General features: G+C 47.7%; 1 protein-coding gene across 1 annotated transcript in view; it reads left to right on the top strand.

The window, feature by feature from the left end:
- Positions 1 to 24,434, top strand: part of ABCC12 (ATP binding cassette subfamily C member 12) — a 57,329-nt gene that overhangs the window by 5,626 nt on the left and 27,269 nt on the right. The window contains 15 exon segments of the mRNA XM_073225624.1: positions 49 to 196; positions 485 to 718; positions 1,960 to 2,025; positions 2,027 to 2,134; positions 2,593 to 2,740; positions 6,124 to 6,272; positions 8,661 to 8,768; positions 10,793 to 11,083; positions 14,966 to 15,017; positions 15,020 to 15,036; positions 17,398 to 17,489; positions 17,491 to 17,520; positions 20,270 to 20,342; positions 22,160 to 22,362; position 22,481. Of these exon segments, the coding sequence (XP_073081725.1) occupies positions 49 to 196; positions 485 to 718; positions 1,960 to 2,025; positions 2,027 to 2,134; positions 2,593 to 2,740; positions 6,124 to 6,272; positions 8,661 to 8,768; positions 10,793 to 11,083; positions 14,966 to 15,017; positions 15,020 to 15,036; positions 17,398 to 17,489; positions 17,491 to 17,520; positions 20,270 to 20,342; positions 22,160 to 22,362; position 22,481 (1,720 nt within the window).

Below are 24,434 nucleotides of genomic sequence, written 5' to 3'. Positions count from 1 at the left end.
CAAGTGTAAGTGTAAGTCCCTTTCCTTCTTCCTGTTCTTTCATCACAGATTGCCAATCCTCTGGGATGAAGAGGTAGAAAGGGTGGGTCCTGAGAAGGCCTCTCTGGGCCAAGTGGTCTGGACATTCCAGAAGACGCGTGTTTTGATGGATATTGTGGCCAACATCCTGTGTATTATCATGGCAGCCATAGGGCTGGTGAGTGGGGGCGGCCTTTCTTCTGCCTTATCTCCTACATCCCCATACTGGCCAAGAATGTCATTAGTTACTTTCTCTACGAGCTGGTGGGTTTATACATTGTCATTATCTTTGAGCTCCTTGGGGGCAAATTTTCATAAAGCTAATCCTTGTCAAGCACAGCAGCAGTCACTAAAATTAATTAAAAAGTTTGCCTCATAAAGTCAGCTTGCTGACATTATCTGAGGCCTCCTATACCAACCTTAACCCCCAGTGGTCCTCTCCTTTCTCCACCATGCTGTTTTATAGACAGTTCTCATTCATGAAATCCTGCAGCAGACTGAGAGCATCTCCAGGAATGTCTGGGTTGGCATTGGCCTGTGCATGGCCCTTTTTGCAACTGAGTTTACCAAAGTCCTCTTTTGGGTCCTTGCCTGGGTCATAAATTATCGCACAGTGATCCGGTTGAAGGTGGCAATCTCTACCCTGGTTTTCGAAAATCTGGTGTATTTCAAGATGCTGACACATATCTCTGTTGGTGAGGTAAGCTGGCCCAGAAGGAGTCTAATTTTAGAAATTAAATCGTGAATTTTCTGAATATGTGTGAGATATGTTTCCTGGATGGGACATCTGCTTCCCTTTTGTTTGTCAGTGTCCTGCCTATCATGTCCCATCTCCCTGCTAAATGATGAGGTGGAGACTTAAAACACCAAAGGAATACAGGGAAAAGAGGACTGCATTCGAGCTGGAGAATTTGGAAAGAGTGCCCTGTTCCAGTAGGAAGAGAGCTTAGAGGTGACCTCATCTAATTCCCAAGGAGGACACTGAGGCAGCATGGGGCACCCTATAGGCATTTAATAAAATTGATTGACTGCCATCAGTGTGGTATTTGGGGTGCCAAAGTCATAATGAAGACCACAGCTGTTGGACTTCAGAGTTGACATTTGCTTAATCCTTAGTAATAAAATCCTGACCATTTATACAAGAAAATTTCCTTAGTCAAGGGAACTCTGGGTGGTATGAGGTAAGAGAAAAGACTTGCTTCTTTCTTAAAGTTGCTCCTTCAGTATGTTCAAAGCATCCTCTATCAATTATGATTAGACTCACCTGCATATAACAAAAAACCCAAAGTAACAGTGAATTAAACAAGATGGATTTATTTCACTTTTTGTAAGAGGAGTCTGGAAAAAGACAATCCAGGGCTGGTATGGGGACTTTCAGATCTTTCTGTCTTTATTCATCACTGTCCTAGTACATGGCTCCCATACTGGTTCAGGATGGATGCCCATTCCAGCCATGTTTCAAGATAGCTGGTAAGAGAGAAGAACAATAGGAGTATGTTTTCTAAGTTGAGTTTGGTTTCTGTAAGAATTCATCCACAAAGTCGCATTTGACATTTTGGCTTTTATCACATTGCCCTTAATATAGTCACATAGCCACACTCCTTCCATGAAGTAGGCCGGGAAGTACAGTCTTGCAGGGCTCGCTGCTGGTCTGGGTAAAGCAGAGTTGTGCTAATAAGGAAGAAGGAGAAATAGGATGGATAGCAAGCAGTCTCTGCAGCATGCTCTAGATGGTAACATTACTCTTCACACCTTTCTTCTTTGGAATTCTTGGTTCTAAAAGACCAAACTCATCGTGTTGGTTCCCTGACGACTCCCCATCCACTTTTAGAGAGTTTTTCTCTTCTCTCTTTAGACCTCTCAGCCACTCTGAAAGCCTTCAGCTGAGGAAGCATTTTGAGTGTCCCTTCCAAAGACTGAATCCATGTGCTTTCTTTCCAGGTGCTCAATATACTATCCAGTGATAGTTATTCCTTGTTTGAAGCTGCCTTGTTTTGTCCCTTGCCAAGCCACCATCCTGGTCCTAATGGCTGTTTGTGTGGTGTATGCCTTTTTCATTCTGGGGCCCACAGCTCTCATTGGGATATCCATGTATGTCATATTCATCCCCACCCAGGTAATGGCAGGTCTTTGCAGTTATAACTGCTTCACACTTGCATTTTGCACGCACACTCTGACTGAACTGGATAGAACGCTGGGCACCCAGGCCATGGGCCTGAAGCCTATGACTCCCCTTTGTGCTCACAGATGTGCCTTTACTGCTGGCACAGCATAGTTTTTTTAAAAACTTGAATCTAAATGCCCAGGGAGAGGGCAAAATGCTTCCAGTTTGTCAAAGCCCTCAAAGCTTTCTTTGTATCCTGCAATTCATGTATTTATATCACCTTCCATATCCCTAGGCGGGGCCTCCCAGATCACATTAGCTGCCACAACTCAAGAGAAGGACTCAGCTGAGAATCTCAGGCCAACTTCCCTTAGAACTTTTCTTGGCACTTATACTCTGATCTCTGGACTTTTAAGACAGCTGCAACTCAGCAGTTCTCTCTGAACACAGTGTTTGTACCTTGATTTCAGATGTTTATGGCTAAGCTCAATTCAGCTTTCCAAAGATCAGCAATTTCGGCAACAGACAAGCGAGTTCAGACAATAAATTAGTTTCTGACCTGCATCAAACTGATTAAAATGTATGCCTGGGAGAAATCTTTTACCGACACCATTAGAGGTAGGATGAGCAGCTGCTTAAAGAACCACTTTCTCTTTAGAATGTGCTCTTCTAAGGGGTTTTAAGTTCCCGGGGCCAGGTATTCCAGAAGGGGGCTGAGGAGACCCCCCACCCCTGAGCTGCAGGTGTTTCAAGGGATTATGGAGATTTCACAATAGATTTAGGCATCTGTTCTAGTGATCCCAAGAGCTCAGCAGGTGAATGACATAACGTTTAGCCTTTACTGGGGCATATGGAAACTGGTACTGACCAGTTACCTTTTGCAAAAATTATCTACTAAAACATCAGAGCAGAAGAGCTGTCTCAAGCTATTTCCTTGTCTTAGAAGATGTTTATACATACATATGTACTCACTCACAGTTATACATATATATCCTCACTTGTAGCAGCCTCAACGTGATTGGGTAACCCACTGACTCAATATGGCTTGCAAATACAAGAATGCATATATATATAGTTTTTTTAAAGCTGATATTAAAACCATTTCAATCAAATATAAATGCAAATCCAATTGCAGGAACATTTACATAATTGCTGACATAGACTCAGGTGGTTGGCCGGTTAATGATCTGAACTACTGTTACAATTGACTCTCTGGATTTACAATTACACTTTTAGATCAGCATGTAATTGGGCCTGAAGCAGTATATCCATGTTTTAGGGAGTGGCTTCAAAAAATGTACTTCTGAGCCTGCCAGAGGGGCCCCAGGCTGGGGCATTGTCAGGCCTACGGGGCCCTCCCTGAAGACCCAGAAATATCTCCTCACACACTGAACTCACTCAGCATGATTTATTTGATTTGATTAAATTTTATTCCATTTGACTTAATTCAATTTAGCTCAACTCAATTTAACATAAGTTAGTTTAATTCAAGAACTATTTACCAAATGCTAACTTAGTAATGTGCTGTAATGGGTTTCAGCCCCAGGAAAGTCCACTATGGATTCAGTATAACCAAAGAAATTGACAGCAAAACATTCTTGGGGTGAAAGGGTTATACCCAACTTTATTTCCAGGTGGCAGGTCAGTCACTAAAATCCCATTCACTCAGAGCGAGTCTGTATGCATCAAGCAGGTCTCTGCCTCTGGGGCCCTCTGCCCGCACAACCATCCTTGGGCCTCTATACTTGCACAGCCGTCCTCCAGGCCTCTCTGCCCGCACAGCCATCCTCTGGGACCCTCTGTCCCACAGCCTTCCCACACAGCCACCCTCTGGGCCTCTGCTCTCCTTCAGCCTTGCAGCCCTGCCACCATGTCATGCCCAGAGCACTGGGCGGAGCTCTTTATATAGAGTCAAATTGCCCACAGGTGTGCAGTGAGCTAGTCAACCAGGGCCAGGTGAGAATCCTGATCACAGGAACTCTCATTTTATCCATATGTGCTAACTAAGATAAAAAATAGCTGTAAGTTTGTGCACTTCACTTCTAGAATATATCTGGAATCTGTCTGCTTCTCTGTATTCCACCACCACCCTAGTCCCAGCAATATTCTGCCCCTTCTGGACTATGGCAAGAACCTGTAAATGCAACCCCTGCTTTCCTGCTTTGCCTAAAATCTGTTATGCACTCAACAGCCAGAGTGACCTTTTAAAAATATCCATCAGAAAAAAAAAATATATATATATATATATCCATCAGATCCTGTCCCTCCCCTGATGAAAAATCTTTAGTGGCTTCTTATCACACTTTGATTATTCAAATTTAGGACTTTTGAATGAAATCCAAATTCCTTTATATATCTGATTAGATCCAGCATGATCTGGCCTCTGCTGATGTCTCTGACCTCATCACATCATACCATGACCCTTGGTAATTCTGCTTGAGCCCTGCAACCCTCTATCTGTTTTTAGAACAACATCCACACTCATTCATACCTCAGGATCTTTTCAGTTGTTCCCTCTGACTACAATGCTCTTCTGCTAGATGTTCATGATGACTTTGTGTCAATGTCACTGCCTCAGAGAGGCATTGACCATGGTCCTGAACAGGTTGACTCCCGCCAGTTCCTCTTAGTCATTTCAATCTATTTATTACTTTCATATCACCCAGTACAATTCATAATTATATTATTTAATTGTTTATTTCTTTATTGTCTATCTCCCCAACTGAAAGAGAGCTGAGACAATTTCCTTTTATATTCCCTAACACCCAGCACAGCACCTGGCAGATAGTAGACATCAGGTTAAAATTTGTTGAATGAGTCAACATATGAATTAATTATAATGTAAAATGAGAAAAATGCCACAAAAGAAACAGAGAAGCTCCATGGGGTTGAGCACACCAGGCTGGAGAGGTCAGGAAGAGCCTCATGGCAGAGGTGGCATTTTAGATAGGCCTTGAAAAACAGCAAAGATTTGGACACAGACAGAACTGGGGAAGCCCCCCAGGTAGGAGCAAAGGCATAGAGGTGGAGATTCAAGGGAGTGCTTGGAGAAAAGGAGGTGGCTGGGTGTTCTCAAGGTGAAGGGCATGAGGACAGCAGAGCTTGGAATGCAGTAGAACCAGGTTCCAGTTCTGCCTTGAGCACTTAAAAGACAAGTTATTTAACCTGCTAAGACCTTCCTCTCCTTGCAGAGGGCATAATAATAATCTTCCCCTTTTCACATGGTAGTGAGAGTGTCCTAATGAGAGATTGTGCAGTGTGCTGCAGAGTGCCTGCCACATGGTGAGCACTCAGTGGGCATGGCTGTGGTGCCAGGTTGCTAGTGTCAATGGGTTTTGCAGAGGAGGCTGGAATTGGGGATGAGGACTTTAAACACCAGGGGTAGGAGCTTGAGTTTAATTTGTGAGTGGTGCAGAGTTGTGGGCCTCTTCCAGATGTAGAAAAGAGAAAAATACTCTTTTGAGTTTTTGTAGCTGCTCCTGAGACACAAGGCAGGGGCTCAACCTGGCAGTCTTCAGGCTGGCATATGTGTTTTGTTTGGCCCCTACAGTATTTAAATACTTCTTTCAAGTAGTTCCTAACAAAAGTAGGAGTAGAGAGATGTCTCACAAAATTCCAGATCTCAGACTTTGAAACAGTTGCAAACAGTGACCCTAGGTTGCTATGCACTGAGAGGTGGCTGCTCTTTACATGGAGGCATATGGTCCCCATTTGCCTCACTCCAAACCCTCCCTCTGGTCTTACTGTCTGATCATTCCCTTCATTTATGATTTGCCTGGGCCCTGTAGGCGTCTGAGTGTATGACTCCTGACACAGAGGATGAGTATTAGAAGGGACCTCAGAAACCACCCAGCATGGCAGTAGACATGCACTGAGCTCCCAGTGCATGCTGGAACTTCCTCTCATTTAAACTTCACACTAGGAATTCTTAACACTTATTTGCAGGATGATCAGACAGGCATAATAAATTTCTTAATGTAGTACTGTTTTCTCTTTCACAGATATAAGGAAGAGGGAAAGGAAATTACTGGAAAAAGCTGGATTTGTCCAAAGTGGAAACTCAGCCCTGGCCCTCGTTGCATCCACCATAGCCACTGTATTGACATTGACCTGCCTCATCCTTCTCAGATGCAAGCTCATGGCCCCGGTGGTAGGAACCATCTGTAGAGCTGGCCTCTTGCATCCCAAACCCAGCAAGTGTAGAGTGGGAAGCTCTTCCCCACCTTTGCCTGGCATTGGCAGGAGAATACCCAATTACAGTGGGTCAGGCTCTTCCACCCTGACTTTTAAAAACATGTTTGAATGACAGGGAGCCCCAGGGAGCCTAGCAGTGACTCTTTCATAGTCTATGGCAGTGCAAGGGTAGTAGTTAATTGGAACACAATTCAATATTTGGAGGAAAAAAATGAAACCAAAAGAGCACTTGAATGTTTTGTTTATATGTATTGTGTCCTACAAGAAAGAGAGTTTGTGTGAGTTATCTGGGCGGCAGGAGATGTAGATTTTGAGAGAGGCAGTGGTATTAGGGTCGGAGTCCCCCTCGTTTAAATTACTACTTAGTAATTATGATTTATGGCAATTCATTGAAACTCTCTTGGTCCTATTATGTATTGGTGGGGTGATATGAGCCCTACGGTCGTGAGGACTGAAGGAGTTATTTTATGTAATGCATGTGGAATAGCACCTTGTATGTAGTAAATGCTGGGTTAAGTGTTTGCTATTCTTATTAGCCTGATGTTCACCCAGGCCAGACAAATTTTGTTTGAAAGCCTTAGAGGGAGAATTAGGCTGAATATGAAATGCTCAGGTTTTTACAACGGGGCCTGTGCATTCAAAGGTAAAGAAACTCTGAGCTAGAGGAGAAATGGCCCCTGGCTGAAGTAAATAAAAAAATGGGTAAGATATTAAAGCCAGGATCTGAAGGCCAAGTCAATAAAGGCAAGAAAAAAAAGAGAGAAAATGAAAGAACCAAGTACAGACAAACTCACAGAGGCAGAACTGCACCAAAACCAGAGGTTTTGGGGGGAAGTGGGGAAGCTTAAGAAGGCAAGATGTTCTTGCTGGGGCATCCGCTGTGGGGCTATCAATCCTTTGCTGCCCTGTGTTTCTTCGAGAGGTGCTTTTATTTCTTAGGCTCTTCATACACAGTTTAATCTCATACACTCTAGGGGCTTGAACTCAGCCATGAACCAAAAGCCAGAGTGAATGGCAATGATGTACTGAAGCCTGAATGGAATGCAACCCAATTATTGTGACTCTATTCTATGGTTCCAGACAACAAAAAATTTTCCCCCAGCAACACACTAAGCAAATTAATTTGAAGCCAAATCAAATGCACATAGCTAATATTTTCTAAAAAGATGATTTAGAAAATATCTAGGCCAAGAACAAATTCTCTGAATGCAAGACTCATTATTTCTTTAGATTTAGTATCCTTTGCATGCTCCTGTTCTGTCAGGGCCATGGCAATGGGAAATCAGCTCAGAGGCACCTGGCCACATCAGGCAGCCCAGGTGCCCTATTAACCAAGGCCTGGGTTTTCTGAGCCAAGACAGTGCTTTGGGACCTGGGAAGCTGAGTCCTCTTTGGGGATGGGTTTGGGACCAGATGTGATGAAAGGAGCTTCCCCCATCATTGTCATAATGAACTAGGATTAGGTGAAGCCCAGGGCTCTGTTCATGGGGCCCATTTAAAGCAGGCAGCTTCACTTCAGGTTTGTCAATGGAAGTTGTATAATTTTTAAATGGGAGATTAGGGAGAGGCTGCTAATTACAAGTCAGGCAGAGGAGAAGATGATATCTGAGAGAGAGATCATGCACCCCTGGGGTACGATAGAGCAAGGAGACTTGTTTTCACTGAGCCTGTGTGATATTAACCACCCACCAGGCAGGGCTCAGTGAGGAAGACCCAGTGAAGAGGGGAGGTAACTCTTCAGGATGGCAGTTGAACAAAGGCTGTCAAACCTCTCCCCTGTATGTGGGGAGGCAGCACATGGATGGCAGAGCCTGGGGGCAGGAGAGCCAGAAATCACAGTCCAGCAGTTGGCATGGCTAGGTGGTCCTTCTAGGGATGGTCTCTCTGGGCTGTGTGTGGTATGGAGAGGATGCTCTAGCTTTGAAGCAACTGAGGGAAGGAGACGATTCAGGAAAATCTGCATAGGGTTTTCAGCGAATGGTCTAGGCCAAGTAAAGATGTGGCCTTCCACATGTATTATGGATGTTTTATATATGGATGGAGATTTCCAAATGCATTCAGTTAGAGGCCTCCCTCGGGTCTTGTCCTTTCTGGATTGGCGGAGATAAGGGGATAAATCTTCTGCCATTTTGGTGAAATTCCAAATGCAAAATAGATTAAGATGTTGCTATCTCTAATTTGCCAACCCATGATTTCTGAGCCATGAAGTGAAAAAAGTGTTTCTGGGAGAATTCCACCTGTGCCACCATCTCTCAACTCAGTAAACATAAGCCCTGCGGATATGATGGTCTAGAGCCAAGGCAACGCTCCGCCCTAACACCCATACCTCTCCTTTTTCCTTCAGGCATTTAGTGTGATCGCCATGTTTAATGTAATAAAGCTTTCAATTGAAATCTTGCCTTTTTCAATCAAAGCAGTGACTGAAGCCCGTGTCTCCCTAAGGAGAATGAAGGTATAACTAACACTGGGTGAGCAGGGAAGACAGATTTCATTTTTGGGTGGGAAGATTCTTAGATATGGGAAGCAGTGTCAACTCATTGGAGGGCTGGTTCCTGGTGTGGTGGACATTGGAGAAGGCCCTCCATTCAGCTAAATGTGCATTAAGGAAGGCACAGGCGGCGGTTTACAGTGGTCTGCCCTAGTGAATATGAAGTAGTTGCTGTACCCAGAGATGGAGACTGTTCCTGATCCTTCACTCTTGATCCAAATCAAATCTTAAGTTGTTCCAGGAGTGGGGTGGGGATGGGTTTGCGCTGAGCCATCCCCTCCTCTACTAGTTTGCCCTACAATGGGTGTGGTTTTGGGAGTGATGAAGAGGTGGTGGACTCCATACTTATGCACTCACTTAGTCACTTTATCCATTCAGCCATTCACTAAAGATTAACTGTGTGTTTCCTACATTCAAGGCATTGTGGAAAAGCAAGTAAAAGGCAGAGTCTCCAGTCCAGGACAGGCCCAGGTATCCCAGTAAGCATATAACTAGCATCCAAGAAGGGCAGGTAAACAGGGTTTTGAAGTTCAGGCAAAGAGAGGAAATGGAGGAGGGCATTCCAGACAAAAGAACAGCAGGGTCAGACATCTGTGGATTGATGGAGATGTAATTTTATTGAGGGATGATTTTCTTCACTCAAGCCAGCAATCTGGAAGTCATCTTAAGAATCCAAGCTGCCTGTATCTTGTTTGCCCCCTACTGTACACATCCAGCCAATCAAGAACCCTATTGAGTCACCTCCTGGCCACTATATTCTCTTTCTTAAAAAGAGGCATTGTTTGTATGATTGAATTGGAAGGTGGCACTGTTGAATTATCACTTTTTGAACAAAACATAGGAATCAACATCTCACATTAATTGTATGTATGATGATATCAGGTGTCTTGGACTAGAGGAAACGTGCCATTTCTTAACTCCTCAACCTCTGCTCTGTCCCTGCTGCCATCACCTTCATTCAAGGCCTCATCACTTGCCATCTGAACTGTCACAGAGACTGAGGAACAGTCCTCCTTCTCCAGTGGTGTTCTCTTCAAATCCATACTGCACTCAGCCACTTGGAGAGCTGTTAAAATATTGGTCTGACCACTGATATTCACCACTTGAGATCCTTAAATCTCTGACTTCTTCAGGCCTGAAACTGAGCCCTCTGTCAGTAAGGAGGTCCACAGATATGCGTCTGTCTCACTTCCTATCCCGTTCCTACCTTAGCTCTGTGTCTTGGTGACCCTGAATCACTTGTTTCCTGCCTTCCCACACATGACAAACCGTGCTGCCACATGCTTCCTTGCCTTTGCTCATTCTGTGTCCTCTGCTAGAGAGCTTTCATTCCCTTTGCCGTCCCTCATGTGAGCATTCACAGCACATGTACAGACTCAGTTCAGTGCCCATTACATAGACCTCTAGGATGGGGAGCCAGGCGTCCCTTCTCTGGCAGTTTCAATGCTGTGACTCTGCTGCATTTCACTGAAATGACCTGTGTTCCCCTCTCCCCCCTGATGGTAACCTCTTCGAGGACAGGCATGCCTTGACATAACTGAATTTCTGCTATTTACCCCAGGGTCTGGCACAGAGCAGGCACTTGGTAAGTGTTTTATTGAACTGAGCTCAGTAGAGACCTAGGGAGAAGACACAGTGGAGACTGAGCATGTGACCTTGGTTTCATAAGAATTAGTGCCAAGCAATGAGGCCCTAATTGCTGTGCTGACTGTCTTAGGCATGAAGGTGAAATGTAGCTGGGACCAGCATTCTCTACCATGGGTGACCCACACAGACCTTGTGGGTAAAGAAGCATCCATCCTAGATAGCACGAGCTGGTACACCATTTCTGCTGCAGCTTCTCTTGGGTGACTATCTTCAGAATACCTTTCCTGGATGCCCAGTGTAGAATTTCCAAGATTATGATTTTGGGTCATTAGAAGGTATATTGGGATGATTATTACACATGGATGACATCTACCGAGTTAATTTTGTTTCTTTAATCTAAGAAAATTATCACAGAAAAAAGCCCCCCATCTTACATCACCCAACCAGAAGACCCAGATACTGTCTTGCTTTTAGCAAATGCCACCTTAACTTGGGAGCAAGAAGCCAGCAGGAAAAGTGCAGACCTACAGAAAGTGCAGAACCAGAAAAAGCAGTTTTTCAAGAAGCAAGTGCCAGAGGCAAACCTCAGAGGCTGAGGTTTAAGTCCATCAGCCAAGGGAGTTGCTGGCCCAGAGTAGCAAAGTGGCGGCCCCAGATTGGTTCTGCACAATATAAACTTTGTGCTGAGAAAGGTGGGCATGTGTTCTAAAGGTGTGGTGCCTTGCCAATGGGCTTCAGCCCCGGGCAAGTTTGCTATGGATTCAATGTGACCAAAGAAATTGACAGCAAAATGTTCTCTGGGGTGAAAGGGTTTATTACCTGGCTTGTTTACCTGGCTTGTTCTCCTGGTGGTAGGTCAAGCACTAACGTCTCTGCTCTGGGCTGAGCTCTCCATATAACGCAATAATAGCTTATTGCCTAAAGGTGTGGAAGTGGTAGCCTAGCAACCCGCCAGTTACATCATCAGGTGGTTTAAATTCAGTGAGGATCCTGGCCATAGGAACCCCAACTGCCCCACATATGGCCTCCATTCTTTTTCCTTCTTTTGCACAGCACTGGCCTTTGCAAGGCCTAATACAGTCCAGTTTGAGCTGGAGATGGTGGTGGTGGGATGTCCCTAACCAGGCTGCTTTCTTCCCCCAATTTTAAATCTATATACACAGACAGGGTAGATATCCTCTTCAAGCTAAGATAAGGTGGTGGTTATATTAGCACTGATCCTGGAACTGCATAGTAGTAGTTGGGGGCATTGCAATGCTGACTGGACAATCCATTTGGGGTGGCCAAGCTCAAACTATTTCATGAACATTTTCATGTTTGTTCTTAATTTCATATTCGAGTACTATGATTGGTAATGACTGACAATTATGATCACTTGCTCTCTAGCAGGTACATAATGAATGCATTCCACTACCCCAATAACCCTCTGAAGCAGGTACTATAGATCCCCCTGCTTTAGGATTGAGAAGCCTGATTCTCAGGAGGTTAAATAACTCACCTGAGATCACACACCTGGTAAGTGCAGAAGAGGGCTGCACACCTGGGATACCTGATCCCAGAGTCTGTGCTCTTAGCTCACATGCTTGTTAAAGCAAATGAGGTCAACAAGCAACCCAGCAAAGGAAGGCAGCCAGAGCCTGTTGGCTGCTCAGTACTGGGGAATAGTCTTTAGATGTGGCCTTGCATTTAGGGAATGTTTGGCCTCCTCATGCATGAGGTTTTCTTTCACTGGGAGCCAGCAGCAGTGCTCCCCCATGGCAGGGCTCCCCAGGTGGCGGTACTCTCCAGGGCATAGGGCTCATTTTGTTAAAAGAGGTCTCAGCATTCATCCTGTGCCTGGTATTTTAATCTCCCATCTTGTTGACTCACCCTTTCCCCGTGCGAGCACTATAGAAGAAGTGGTTCTTATTTATTATGTGATGCTAAGCTCAATAGCTGGTGTAAAGTGGTGCTTTGTATACTTAACAAGAAGATCTGCCTCATATTCATTGAAAATGATATTCAGTCAGCTGAGTGCAGCTGAGCTCAGTTCTCAGCTAAGTCCTGCCGGATGCAGCTCATTTTGCTTTCTCATCACTGCCCGACTGACGTGCAGCAACCAGCTTGCTCCAACTGTGCCTTCGGAGCAAGGAGGTCCAGAGAGGCCTCAGGGAAATGTCCTAAAGGAGCTGCCTTTTAGCCCTCTTATTGCTTTCCTTCTTTTTGATATGTTGGTAATGCCTGGACATGGTCAATGTTTTGTGAAACAAGTTGAAGACATAGTAGGGGCAGCCCAGTGTCACGTGGGTGAAGGGTATGCCTCTAGAGCCTGGAGGACCTGGATCCCAGCCCCAGACACTTACCAGCACTGTGACCTTGAGCATATAGCCTAACCTCTTGAAGCCTGTTTCTTTAACTGCTTGATGGGTATTTTAATAATAGTACCCACTTCATGAGATGGGTGTGAGAACTAAAAGAGAAACTACACAAAAACGCTAAGTGCACAGTAAGCCCCAGCTGATGTTAGGTGTGGTTGCCTTTTTCCTCTGACAGTCAAGTCCAGCTTAAGTGCTGCCCTTCAAAGTCCTGAATTCAGGATATCCTTTGTTTTTTCAAATTCCATTTCATGAGATACTGTAGCCTACTTGAGGTCAGGGTATGTATCTACCTTGTTCACAAGTGTGGCCTTACGCTGACAGAGCCTGGCAGAGAGCAGGTTCCCGACAATGAGTGAACAAATGAATAATCAGAAACCGAGGCGGTACAGACCTCATGGATTTTCTGCTGAAGACAAGGATGAGTGTAGAAGGCAAAGACCTGGCCCCAAGTAGTGGCCTGGACTCAAAGGTGAACTGAATGCCTAAGGAAGCTGGATCCATGCCTGTTGTCTCTTTCTCCCCAAATCTCCATGATACCCTAACTCCTTGAAGACTTTTTAGTGGGATTAAAATGAGTCAGTTTCACTTCCTTGTGGATTCAATGACACTATGGGCTCCATAAGAGGGGGACTAGATCTGTCTTGATCACTATTTTGTCCCAGGGCCTAGCATGGTGCCTGGTGTTCTGTAAAGACTTGTCAAAGGAATTTGTGATGACAGGCAGCAAGCCTCACATGGTGGTGGTGGCAAGCAGGTGATGGGCGCAGGTAATGGTCTAGCTTGTGTGGGGAAGTAGCCGTATTTGGTCCTTTGCTGGGCATCTTTGCTCCAAGAGAGCCCAGAGAGCTGGTCTTAATGAGAGTGTTCTCAGATGTTCTCACTACAGCACTGAAGAGTCTGCTGGAACACAGTGTGAGGGTGCACCGACCACAGAGCCTCCACATGGACTCTCGTTCTGCCTGCATGGTTCCCCCAGATAGCTGCTGGCTCGCTCCCTTACTTCCTTGGTTCCTACTCACACATCACCTACAGCAGATACTGCCAGTGACCCATCTGTGTGCCCAGGCCATCTTCCAACTGCAGGATCTGCATCTGTGCTTGAGATCCCTCCCCTCCACCCACAATGTGCCTGAGTATCAATAGCCAAGAGATCATCTCTCAGACACCAGCTGACGGGTATTTATCCCTGGCTCCTTCAGCCTTTAGGGGTGTAAAACCACCCTCAGTTTCCCAGTGACTCCCAGCAGGATTGAGCTTCATTTGCTCCTGTGGGACCTGACCTAATATTATATCCTAAAGGTCATCTCCTCTTTCCTGTACTGTGTCCACTCTTGCCAGCTGGTATTCTTTCCAGATAAACTAGCTTCACTCAAATCCTTGGTTCAGGGCTTGTTTCTGGGGCATTTATAGCTAAGACACTCACCTTTCTAGTAAGGCTACTCCAGCTCCCTTTCCCTTTCTGGATTTATTGGTTTCTAAAGCATGTATCTGACATCCCCCATATTTAATTTATCTTATTCCCTGTCCATCCCCCCAGCTGAAATTGAGTTCCATGAAGGCAGACCCAGGCTGCTGTTTGGAGTGTTCACTGCTGCGCTGTTGCTGGTGCTGGTGCTCAGAGCTGTGCTGCACACAGCAGGGCCTAAAACAGCCAGTGGCTGAATTAAAAAATCTGTAGCTGTGGTTGAATTAATAAATCTGTAGTTGTGGAATTATCCATGAACCCAATGTGTTGGAATATCATAACTACTCAATAATTTCAGACTGAGTTTCAGTATGGTGAAAGGATACTTTGAAAATGACTTCTGAAAACAACACAGCTCTCTGTACTTCAAAGGATATCCTTGTTTCCTGGGTTGTACAACCCTTAACTTCCATTAGATTTGCTTTCTTGGAGTCTAGGCATGGGACAGCCCTCATGTCCAGGGCCTGTGTGTCCCAGATTAACACAAGGTTGCTTCACATCAGCACTTAGACATGATTTCTAGAAGTGCCTACTCTGCTGTGCAAGGGAAAACTGTTAATTAAGATTTAGGTTCCTACATCCCCCCAAGCTGTGTAAAAGGGTTGGGGCGTGAGGCTATAGCTGTCACCTCCTAGGGACGACAGCAACCCCCTGGCCCCTGCCTGGCCAGCACAGCTTGGGGGCAAGAATTTGACCCAAGACCCTTTTAAGAACTGGGAGAATGACTGTGTCTTTTTCTGTTTCTCTGGTAGGGGAAGGTCTTGGGACTATGCGGGCATGTTGGAAATGGAAAGAGCTCCCTATTGCTGCTCTCCTGGGACAGGTAAGCTGTGAAGATGGAACTCTGACGTGGCAATGAAATGGTTCCCTGTCTGCCGTGTTTGGGGCCTGTGAGTACAGCGGACCCAGCAGCTGGGCTCAGATGCTGTGCACATAGTTCACCATGATTTCCAGGAGGTCAGTGTGCTCAGCAGCTCCCTGCCCCTCAGCCAGGAGTGCTGAGCTTTTCACATACTCTCTGGTTTACCTCCCAAGGATGCGTGTGCTAAATGGTGATGCTTCCTTGCCCAGAGCTCCATGTTCATCAAAGGAGGAGATGGGTCAGTGAACTCATGGATTTCCCATGACTTGGGCTGTCCTGATGAGAATGGCTTGGCAGGGAGGACCCAGGAGCCTGCAACTCATGATGACTTTAGATGTGTTTTTCCACATCTGCCCAGAGCAGCTGCTCCATCAGGCTCCCTCAGTGAAGGAGTGGCCGGATGCATGCACAAAGCAGAGCAGTCACATGCCCCCAGCCTCGCTGCAAACCTTGTGGTAAGAAGAGGGAGGAACTTAGGGTTCCTGTCCCTTGTCTGCTACTTCTAGCCATGAGACCCCAGGGAAATGGCCAAGCCTTTTACAGTATTCATAGAACTCTAAATTGCCATGGTTTCTCATCCCAAATGAATGAGAACCTCTCCAGGAAAAAATACGAAGTCCTATTTCTCCTCACTCCACTGTTGCTAAAGAAGAGGTTGGGTCTCTGTGATTGCTTTTGCCTGCAGCAGGGAGAGTAGGTGCCTTGCGAGGGCACTGGGCTCAGAAGAGCCCACCAGACCAGGGTGACTTCTTTTGGCCTCAGTTAACTCATTTCTAGAAATAGTAATGACTCTTTCCCTGCCTGAAGGTGGGGTCAGAATCAGGTGAGTGCCTGAGTTCACGCACGCTCTGGGATTCCCTGCTTGCCTCTGTGATAACCCTAGAGTCCGCAGGTGCATTACAGGTGACCCAGCCCAGTTCTCCACCCAATAATGTGACTCCTCTCCATGGCATCCTAGAGGAGATGAGCCAGCCTCCGCTCAGCTGTATCCAGGGATGGGGAACTCATTATTTCATAGCCAGTATCCTCTCTGGAGAGTTTTCATATATATGGAATGCCTCTTTTTAACTTCTGCCCTGTGATCTGGTCCTTTGGAACATCACAAAGAAAAAAGACTCTCCACATGACAGTGGTGAGATCATGGCCCTGCACCATGGTCACTGGGGGAAGAGGATAAACCAACGAGTGCGCTCTGGACCACCTGTGTTTACTACCTGTCTCAGGCTTGTGCCCACTGTTTAACCTTGGAAAGTAACTTACCTTCTATGAGCTTTTGTTTCCTCTTCTTTAAAATGGGGCTAAGGAGCGTTTTGGTGAGGAGTAAACAAGATAATGTACCTGCAACTGGTTACAGGATAATTCCCAGTACCAGGCCCTGTGATCAGCATTTTATGTGTACTTAATGCAGTGCCTGGTACATATCAAGTTAATTTTAGCTATTATTATTACTATTACCATTATTGCTAATTATCACTGTCTTCTCCTCAGGTCTAATGTTCTCTGTCCCTTGGACCATTCCCAAGGTGAAATGGCGTCACGTCCCTTGAATGACTTAGCTTTCCTCCTTCCCAGTCCTGACATGCTGCTGCTGCCCCACAAGCGTCAGCTCTGAGCCCCTTGGCCTGCTTCCCCTGACAGCTTTGAACATGACATCACCAACAGTGTCTACCATTATCTGTTAGGTGTCCACTGTGTGGGGTTGTCTTAAAAGAAATTATCTCCTTGGGGTCAGAGCCTAGAGCCAATGCAAGGTTTTAAATAGAGTTGTTCAATTTTTTAAACATCTGAAAGTTCCACATGAAACTGAGTTTTCTACTCCTCTTGAAAAATTAGAAACTCTGACTGCCCCAGGCCTGCATCCTTGCACTAGGACTTGCCCCAAATGTGCAGCTGAGGTGAGGCTGCTTCCTGAAGATGGAGCATACCTGGGCCCCTGTTTGCAGCTGGGGAAGCTATGTGCTGCACCTGGGTCCTGAATGAGCAGGGTGGGATCCAGCCAGGGCCCTGGGAGGAAAAGGGAGCCTTTGTTCTGGTCTCACAAAGGTGCCATATGTGCCCGCAGCAGCCTGTGCCCTCCAACCTGCATCAGGGCTCACCACTGCCTCTGCCACAACATTCCTGCCTGGTCCCTAGCTGTTTGACTTTGAGACCCTTGATCTGCACCTTTCAGCTTTGCAGAGGGTGGACAAAACATCATGTTGACCCTCTTAGACCTTCATAATTAATGCTCATGGAATGAGTGGGTGGCAACGGTGCAGCGGGCTCACAAGGAGAAGTCCATGAGGTTTGGCTTCTGAAGGTATTCTGGTACTGTTGCTCCAGTTGCAGTTACAGTGAGGGACCGTGGCAGTCAACGGAACTGTGGCCTGTGTTTCCCAGCAAGCATGGATCTTTCACAGAAATGTGCGAGAAAACATTATTTGGAGAAAAATATGATCACCAAAGGTAATATTCACTTTGAAAGCACAAGGCACTTTAATTTAGTATTTGATATATTGCTACAGATGCTGATGCCATTGGAAATGATTGCTAAGTGGGTTTCTTTAATGACTTCTGATTAAACATTCATCAGATCCAAATGGGTGTTTGGTTTTTCTCTTCCTGACCCAAGAGTTCAGGAGAGGCACCTTCTGCAGACCTGTGATCACACTCTAAGAAATGGATGGAATCGGCACTTCACACCCAGCTCAGAGTAGCATGTGGTCTGAAGCTCTCTGTAACCATTCGTATGCTGTCTGACTGGAAAGAGATGAATCTGGCAATTGTGTTTTAGGCCAAGTAACCAAAATTTTTCTTGAAACTGTGAGCAGCAGGTATGTAACTAACCACTCCCAGAATTATTAATTGACATCAGAGCTATAAGGATGTATTGATTTTAGTGTCCTCAAAATGATCTGATGGAATAAATACAAAGTCCAAGTCATAATTTTAGATATACTTTGGACCTTGATCTTTAAGCTCTGGAAAATAATAGCTTCCTCTGGTCCTTTGCTGAGATGGGTGTGCTACCACATACACTCTGTCATTAGAGTCCCATAACCACCCATTGAGAGAAATCCTGACATCATATCTCCATCTTACAGCTGAAGTGTTGAGGCCCAGAGATGAGAGTTGAAATACTGAAGGTCAAAGCTATTAACTGACAGAGTAGATTCAGTCTTGAACTCCATTTCACATTTGTTCCTGCTGTTGCTGCCTGACAGCTGGGTCACCCTGAAGCCCCCAAGTACCAAGATGAAACAAAGACAAATGGAGTTGGTTTTATAAACCTGTCTGTCAGCTTTCAACATCTTTCTGCTTGAACCCCAAAACTCTGTCCCTGCTGGCTGATATCAGCCAGCATGTGGGTTCCCAGCAAGCAGCCTGCTGTTTCCCCTTCTTTTCCCTGTTTCCCTGGCCATGACAGCCTGTCTCCAGGAAGCTCAGAAGCGGCAGGAAGCTGTGGTTGGTGTGGGAGTCCTGGGCACAGCTAAACTGCTCTGTTCTGCATCTGACCTGCCGCTGCCTGTGCCTCATCCCAGCACCCCACTGGAATGGCTTCTCTTTCCATGGAAGCAGGCTAGGAGGCATTCCTGTCTTTATCAATGAGGACATCAGAGGGCACATTGTTACCACATACCTGCAATATGCAGGACCATGGGGGACACAAGTGTGCTCAGATGTGTCTTGTTCTCAAGGTATTCAATTCTGGAAGAGGATATAAGAGATGCAAGAAATGACAGTGTACCAAGAGTTGGGAGACTGTGTTGTTCAGAGCTAATGGAGGTCAAGAAAAGGAAGAGAATGTGACACTTAAAATGGGCCTCAAAGAATGAATTGAGCACCCTTCGTCTGTGGCATCTCTAGCAGGGGTTTTGCTTCTAGGGTGGACACTGTGGCTCTCAGAAGCCACAGGAAGCAGGAGGATGGGAGGTATTTTAAGATGGGGGATGAGGGTGGAAAGGGGTTGAAGATGTGTTTAGAAGTCTGAATCTCATAGTTGAAGATTAGCAAAGGAATATTAATAACACCACTGATGGGGAATTTGCAATGAGCCAGACATTGTGCTAATGGCAAATATGTGTTCCTGCTTCCTTCTCACAACCAAGTGAATGATTAACCCAGTTTATTACTTGTTCAACATTACACAGCTGGATTGAAAGCCAGTTGTTCTGATGCCAAAGCCCCTGGTCTTAACTACCATGTATTCTAACCCTAAAGTGGACATGTGGGCACGAAGCTTAGGATGCGCACAGATTCTGTCCCACGGTGCCGAGTGCTGCTGGGGGCTGGTGTGCCCCCTCAGGCCAGCTGCCCATAATCTGCCTGCTCACTCTCTTGCTTATGTCTTTACTGGGAAGGTGTGTCTTGCAAAGTCTGAGTTATGAGGCCCACCTGTCATCAGGCATTGAGAAGAAAGGATCCCAATGATGACGATGATGGTGGTGATACCAACACGCCAATCAGCAGCCCATCAAGCAGGACCAAAACCTAGGGCCCAGTGGTGGGCTGGCAGCACCTTGGATGGGGCATGAGCTTGAGCTGCCAGCTGGCTCTCCAGGGCACTCGGAGCAGGAGCCAGTTCCTGAGGTGGCTGTGTGGGGGACTGTGGTGCCCTCTTTGCTGTGGGGGCTGTCTGAGTGGGAGTGAGTGAAAACTCAGAGAGAAGGGGCAGGGTTCTTTCACAGCTCGGGGCCCAGACATCTCTGAGTTCCTACCCACTATCTTACTGATTTTCCTGGATCCCTTGGTGTCAAAGTCCCCCAAGGAGTGGGACCCCCAGCTCTGCTGTCCTTTGCAGGATGAAGTGCTCGCCCCACAGTGTGGCTGCTGAGAGTGGGTCAGGGCCTCGGTTGCTTGTCAGTCTCCACAGACACTGGCATGGGGCTGAGCGGCAAAGCCAAGAGACTGGGAGGTCCAAGGAGCTGGGATCCGACTCCCGTTTGGCCCGTCTGCCCTGCATGCGGCATTCCCTGTGCCTCAGCACCTCAGGTGTCCTCAGGGAAGAAAGCTGTTCTCTCCAACCTGGTAGGAGTGATTGCACAGTGGGCAACAAGGGTCAAGGGGCAAGCTTCCTCAGGTACCAAAGGCAAGACAACCGGCCTCATCTTCAACCTTGGCCCAGTCACACCCGTGGTGCCTGCTGAGCAGCTCAAGGCAGCAGTGGCCATGGGGTCCCTCTCACCAGGCTGTCTTCTGACTTTTGCACCCATAGGTATCAGCACACAGTTCGAGTCTGTGCCCTCCCCGAGGACCTGAGCAGCCTCCCTTTCAGAGACCTGACTGAGGTGAGCAGAGCTGGATCTCAGCCCCATTGCAGCAGCCCAGGTCCAAAGGGCAGAGGCTCTTCAGGCCCCAGCTCCGTCCACCTCTGGATACTCTGGAGGACAGAAAGGTCCCAGGAAATGCCAGGAAAGCCCAGGTCCGCCCTCCTGCATCCTCCATCTGGGTCTGTTCCTGAGGGACCATTGCAGTGGATGTGATACCAACTCCACTTATACTGGGTTCCGTGTGGTCCCTTCCAGGGCCACTCCCAAGCTGCCTCTCATCTCAGGGAAGGTTTCTGGTGAGAGCTGCTTCCTCAGCTCATGGATCAGCTCCGTCCTCCAAAGAGAGGCCCTGGGGTGCTGCGCTGTGTCTGCAGTATCAAGGGCCCCTTCTTGCCTCCCTTGCTCTGCCCAGCCCAGGAGTTGGGTCACCTCCAAACATTGCCCCTGGGGTGCTTGTCTCCAAAAAGCTGATTGGGTCCCAGGCTGAGTCTGCCAACTCAGGTGAGCCAGAGGAGTTACTGTGCCATTTTCCTTTCTCCCCATCCCAATGCACCCTCTGTTCAGCCTTCCCGTTGTGCCCAGGAGCCCCAGAGGAGACCGGAAAGCTAAAGCATTCTGCAGGAAGACCAGTTCAGAACACACTGCCTTTCTCTGCTAGGATCCTCCGTGTACCCATGTCAAGGAAATGGCCAGCAGGGCCTTCCTGGCCTGCTGTCTGGGACCCCCGCCTCTGCTGGCCTGGCCCGCCCTACCTGCTGGCCTGAGTGCACACTTGCCTTCCAGCTTCTAGAACTCTGCTCCTGCTCGTTACCACCCGCCGAATTCCAACCCCAGATCTACCCCCTTTGGGGAAGACTTTTCCAAGGGGCCTTGGTCTGAAGTAATTTGCCCCTTAAGTGCTTGGTTTGTGCCATTATTATATGTATAACCAGCCACCCTGTCCTGCTCCCTGCTAACATGTGAGGTCCCAGTTGATGGGGGACTTTTCCTGTCTCGCTTCATGGGTCCTTTCCCAGTGCTCAGCTCAGCACCTGGCTGGATGTGAAGAGGGTTCACTTTGGAATCAGTTAGAATCACCTGAAGTAGTGATCAGCCTGGCCCAGGCCATCTACTCAAACCATGAGCTCTACCTGCTGGATGACCCCCTGTCTGCCATGGATGCCCAAGTGGGGAAGCATATCTTTGAGGAGTGCATTAAGAAGACCCTCAGGGGGAAGACTGTCGTCTTGGTGACCTACCAGCTGCAGTTAAATGGGACTGGTAGGATCCACAAGGTCACATAGGCTTTTCATCCTTTCAACAATACTTACTGAGCACCTGCTCTGGACTGGGCATGGTGCCAGGCCTTAGGGATGGAGTGATGTACAAGGCAGACATGCCTCTATCTGCACAGAGCTTAGAGTTGCCTAGTCAGGTAGAGAGTAGTTCTGCAAGTAAACAAACAGAGAGCCTGTTGTGCATCTGCTGCCAGCCACTTCTCCCTCCTGTTCTCTGGCCCACTCTTCCAAAGCTTTCTGCTCAACAATTTCCTTTGTTGTTAGTGGTCAAAACACAGCCCCTTGTTGTGCATGTGCACTGGAACAAAGCTGTTGTGAGGCAGGTAACCCTTACTTAACATTCCCCGCTGCCCACCAGGCTTCCTGCAGGGGGGTGTCTTCCACTTCCCAAGGCACCTGGCGCAGTAAGGGGTCACTTTAAGGGGAGAGGGGATGTGGATGTGGTGATAAGCTGTCCACAGAAGACTCTCGGGAGGCTTCAGGGTGCTCCTGTTCCCCGAGGACTGCAGGGTGGTGGATGGGGTCCAGAGATGGGCAGCATATTACCCCTGTCTGCAGGTTGGGGAGCAGGGCCTCAACCTTTCTGGGGGACAGAGGCAGAGGATCAGCCTGGCCCGGGCCATCTACTCAAACCATGAGCTCTACCTGCTGGATGACCCCCTGTCTGCCGTGGATGCCCAAGTGGGGAAGCACATCTTTGAGGAGTGCATTAAGAAGACCCTCAGGGGGAAGACTGTCATCTTGGTGACCCACCAGCTGCAGTTAAATGGGACTGGCAGGATCCACAAGGTCATGTGGTAAGTGTGGCACTGATGCTCACACAGTCTCCTCTTTTGCCTAAAACCACTTCTCCCATCTGAGGCTGTCCTCACCTGACAGGGTTGGGTGGGAGCAAGAGACACTCATGATTTTCCCAAGCCACCCATCTCGCACTCAGCCCTGCGGCATGGATGGCCTCTACTGGTCCTACCTTTGGGCTCAGTAGGGCCAAGACCTTTCCTCCTTGGAGGGTAGATTCTCCAAGAGAAACTGAACCCCACCTGTCGGGTGGACAGAGGGGATCTCCTCCAGCTCTGGGCCATTGGTGATGGGGAGACGGTAAGCCAGGTGGAAACAAATCAGGCCCCAGCCTTTCCTCCAGCAAAAATTGGGCAGCCTGAGGCCAGGGGCACCTGGTTGGGGTGGATGGAATGGGTGACCCCTTGCATGAGGGGCCCAGATTCCCCTGGAATCACTGGCCAGGAGAGAAGGGCTGGAGACCAGGGGTTTGGGGCTAAGGCACGAAGCTTCTCCCTGCTCGGAGCCAGTCTCTCGGGCTTAGGAACAGAGTCTTGCCAAGGAAAGTAACAAAGGGTGCCTTGGGAATTTGGCAAGTCAGGACCAGTTCTCACTGTGCTGGCTACACATAAAGGGTTCTAAATGCCTGGTGGGAATCCAAGATGCCCTCTACCCTGAGACAAGTCAGGTTTTCCCCTATCCTATACTGTCTCCATCTTCCTCTCTGTAGTGAGTCCCCAGAGGGTGTGTGTGTGTGTGTGTGTGTGTGTGTGTGTGTGTGTGTGTGTGTGTGTGTGTGTGTGTGTGTGTGTGTGTGTGTGTGTGCGTGTGCGTGCAGGTCTCCCTCTGGAGGAGAGAACCCCCGGGACTGACCTACTGAGGCTTGTTGGAGCAGAGGGAGCAGAGGTTCTGTCTTCTTTACTGTCCTGCCATCTGTGGGGAAAACGTTAAACATGAGCCTGTTGTTGGGGGGGTGGTAAGAGGCAGGCCTGGCGGCCTTTGCAAGGGTAAGTCAAGCAGGGGGAGGAAAGGCAGCAAATGAGGTTGCCATGGCTACTGGATGTTCTAGCCAGCATTTTTAGGATCCTCTGAAGAGAGGGAGTTTCTTCCAGACCCAGGAAAGCCAGGCTTTTCCATCACTGTGGCTCTGCTCCCAGCCTTGCCTCCTTTATAAGGGCTGGAGTTCTCAGAATAAGTTCCAAGCACCAAGTTTTACACGTGGGGACTGTCTGGGTTTCCTCTGAGTGAGCTCGATTGCTTCCAGGAAGCATCCAGATGGCTGCTGCAGACAAGAGTCCCTCATTCCTCTGCTGGTCAATGGTCAGGGTGGAGGAGAGGTTGGATTTGTTCTGTACCCCCATGAAGTGATGGTAATGGGCTCTCACCCAGCCAGGGTGCTAAATGAGGGCACCAAAGCTCTGCACCCCGGGGGTCCAGTTCCTGTAGTGCACCTGCAGCAGGGAGGGTTGTCTCCTGATGGGCCCTGGGGACCTGGAGAGGAACTCCCGGCCCCTGACCAATGTGGGTCAGAGCTGTCCTTCCAGGAGTCCCTACTGTGGGGGAATCAGAACTTCAGTCCTGGTCCAGTATTTAACACATGATAACCAGAGGCTCTACCTCATGCAGGAACTATTTTTTCCCCAGGACTTATTCTCCTCAAAAATATTACCTTTTCACCAAGGTCATTTTCTTACTTTTTACATGTTTAAAAATGCAGGCAGCCACCAGATGGCACTAGAATCTCAGTCCAGCTGTCCATTTTTGTGGAGGAGAGGTCTCAGAGCCCCTGAACCGGAGCCCTTGGACTTTTCCAGAACGTTTCTCTGCAGCTTTTACTCTCAGGCCACAGGCATTGCAGATGCTTCCGAGTGCTTGGGCTGCAGATTGGTATTCTATTACCTGAGGAAACAGATTAAATCAGGCCAGTGGCTGACCACTGAAATCCAACCCAGGGTCAGATTTTGAGTGTTTGCAAAACAAAGCCGCTCAAATAATGCCAAATCTCACTGGCGTGAGCTGGGATCACTAGCCAGAGGGCCTTCACCAGGAGCTCCTG

The sequence above is a fragment of the Manis javanica genome, chromosome 17, assembly GCF_040802235.1.
Source record: "Manis javanica isolate MJ-LG chromosome 17, MJ_LKY, whole genome shotgun sequence".
In the NCBI taxonomy this organism is placed as follows: domain Eukaryota; kingdom Metazoa; phylum Chordata; class Mammalia; order Pholidota; family Manidae; genus Manis; species Manis javanica.
Note: the sequence above shows the minus strand (reverse complement) of the source record. Positions and strands in the feature narration are given on the sequence as shown.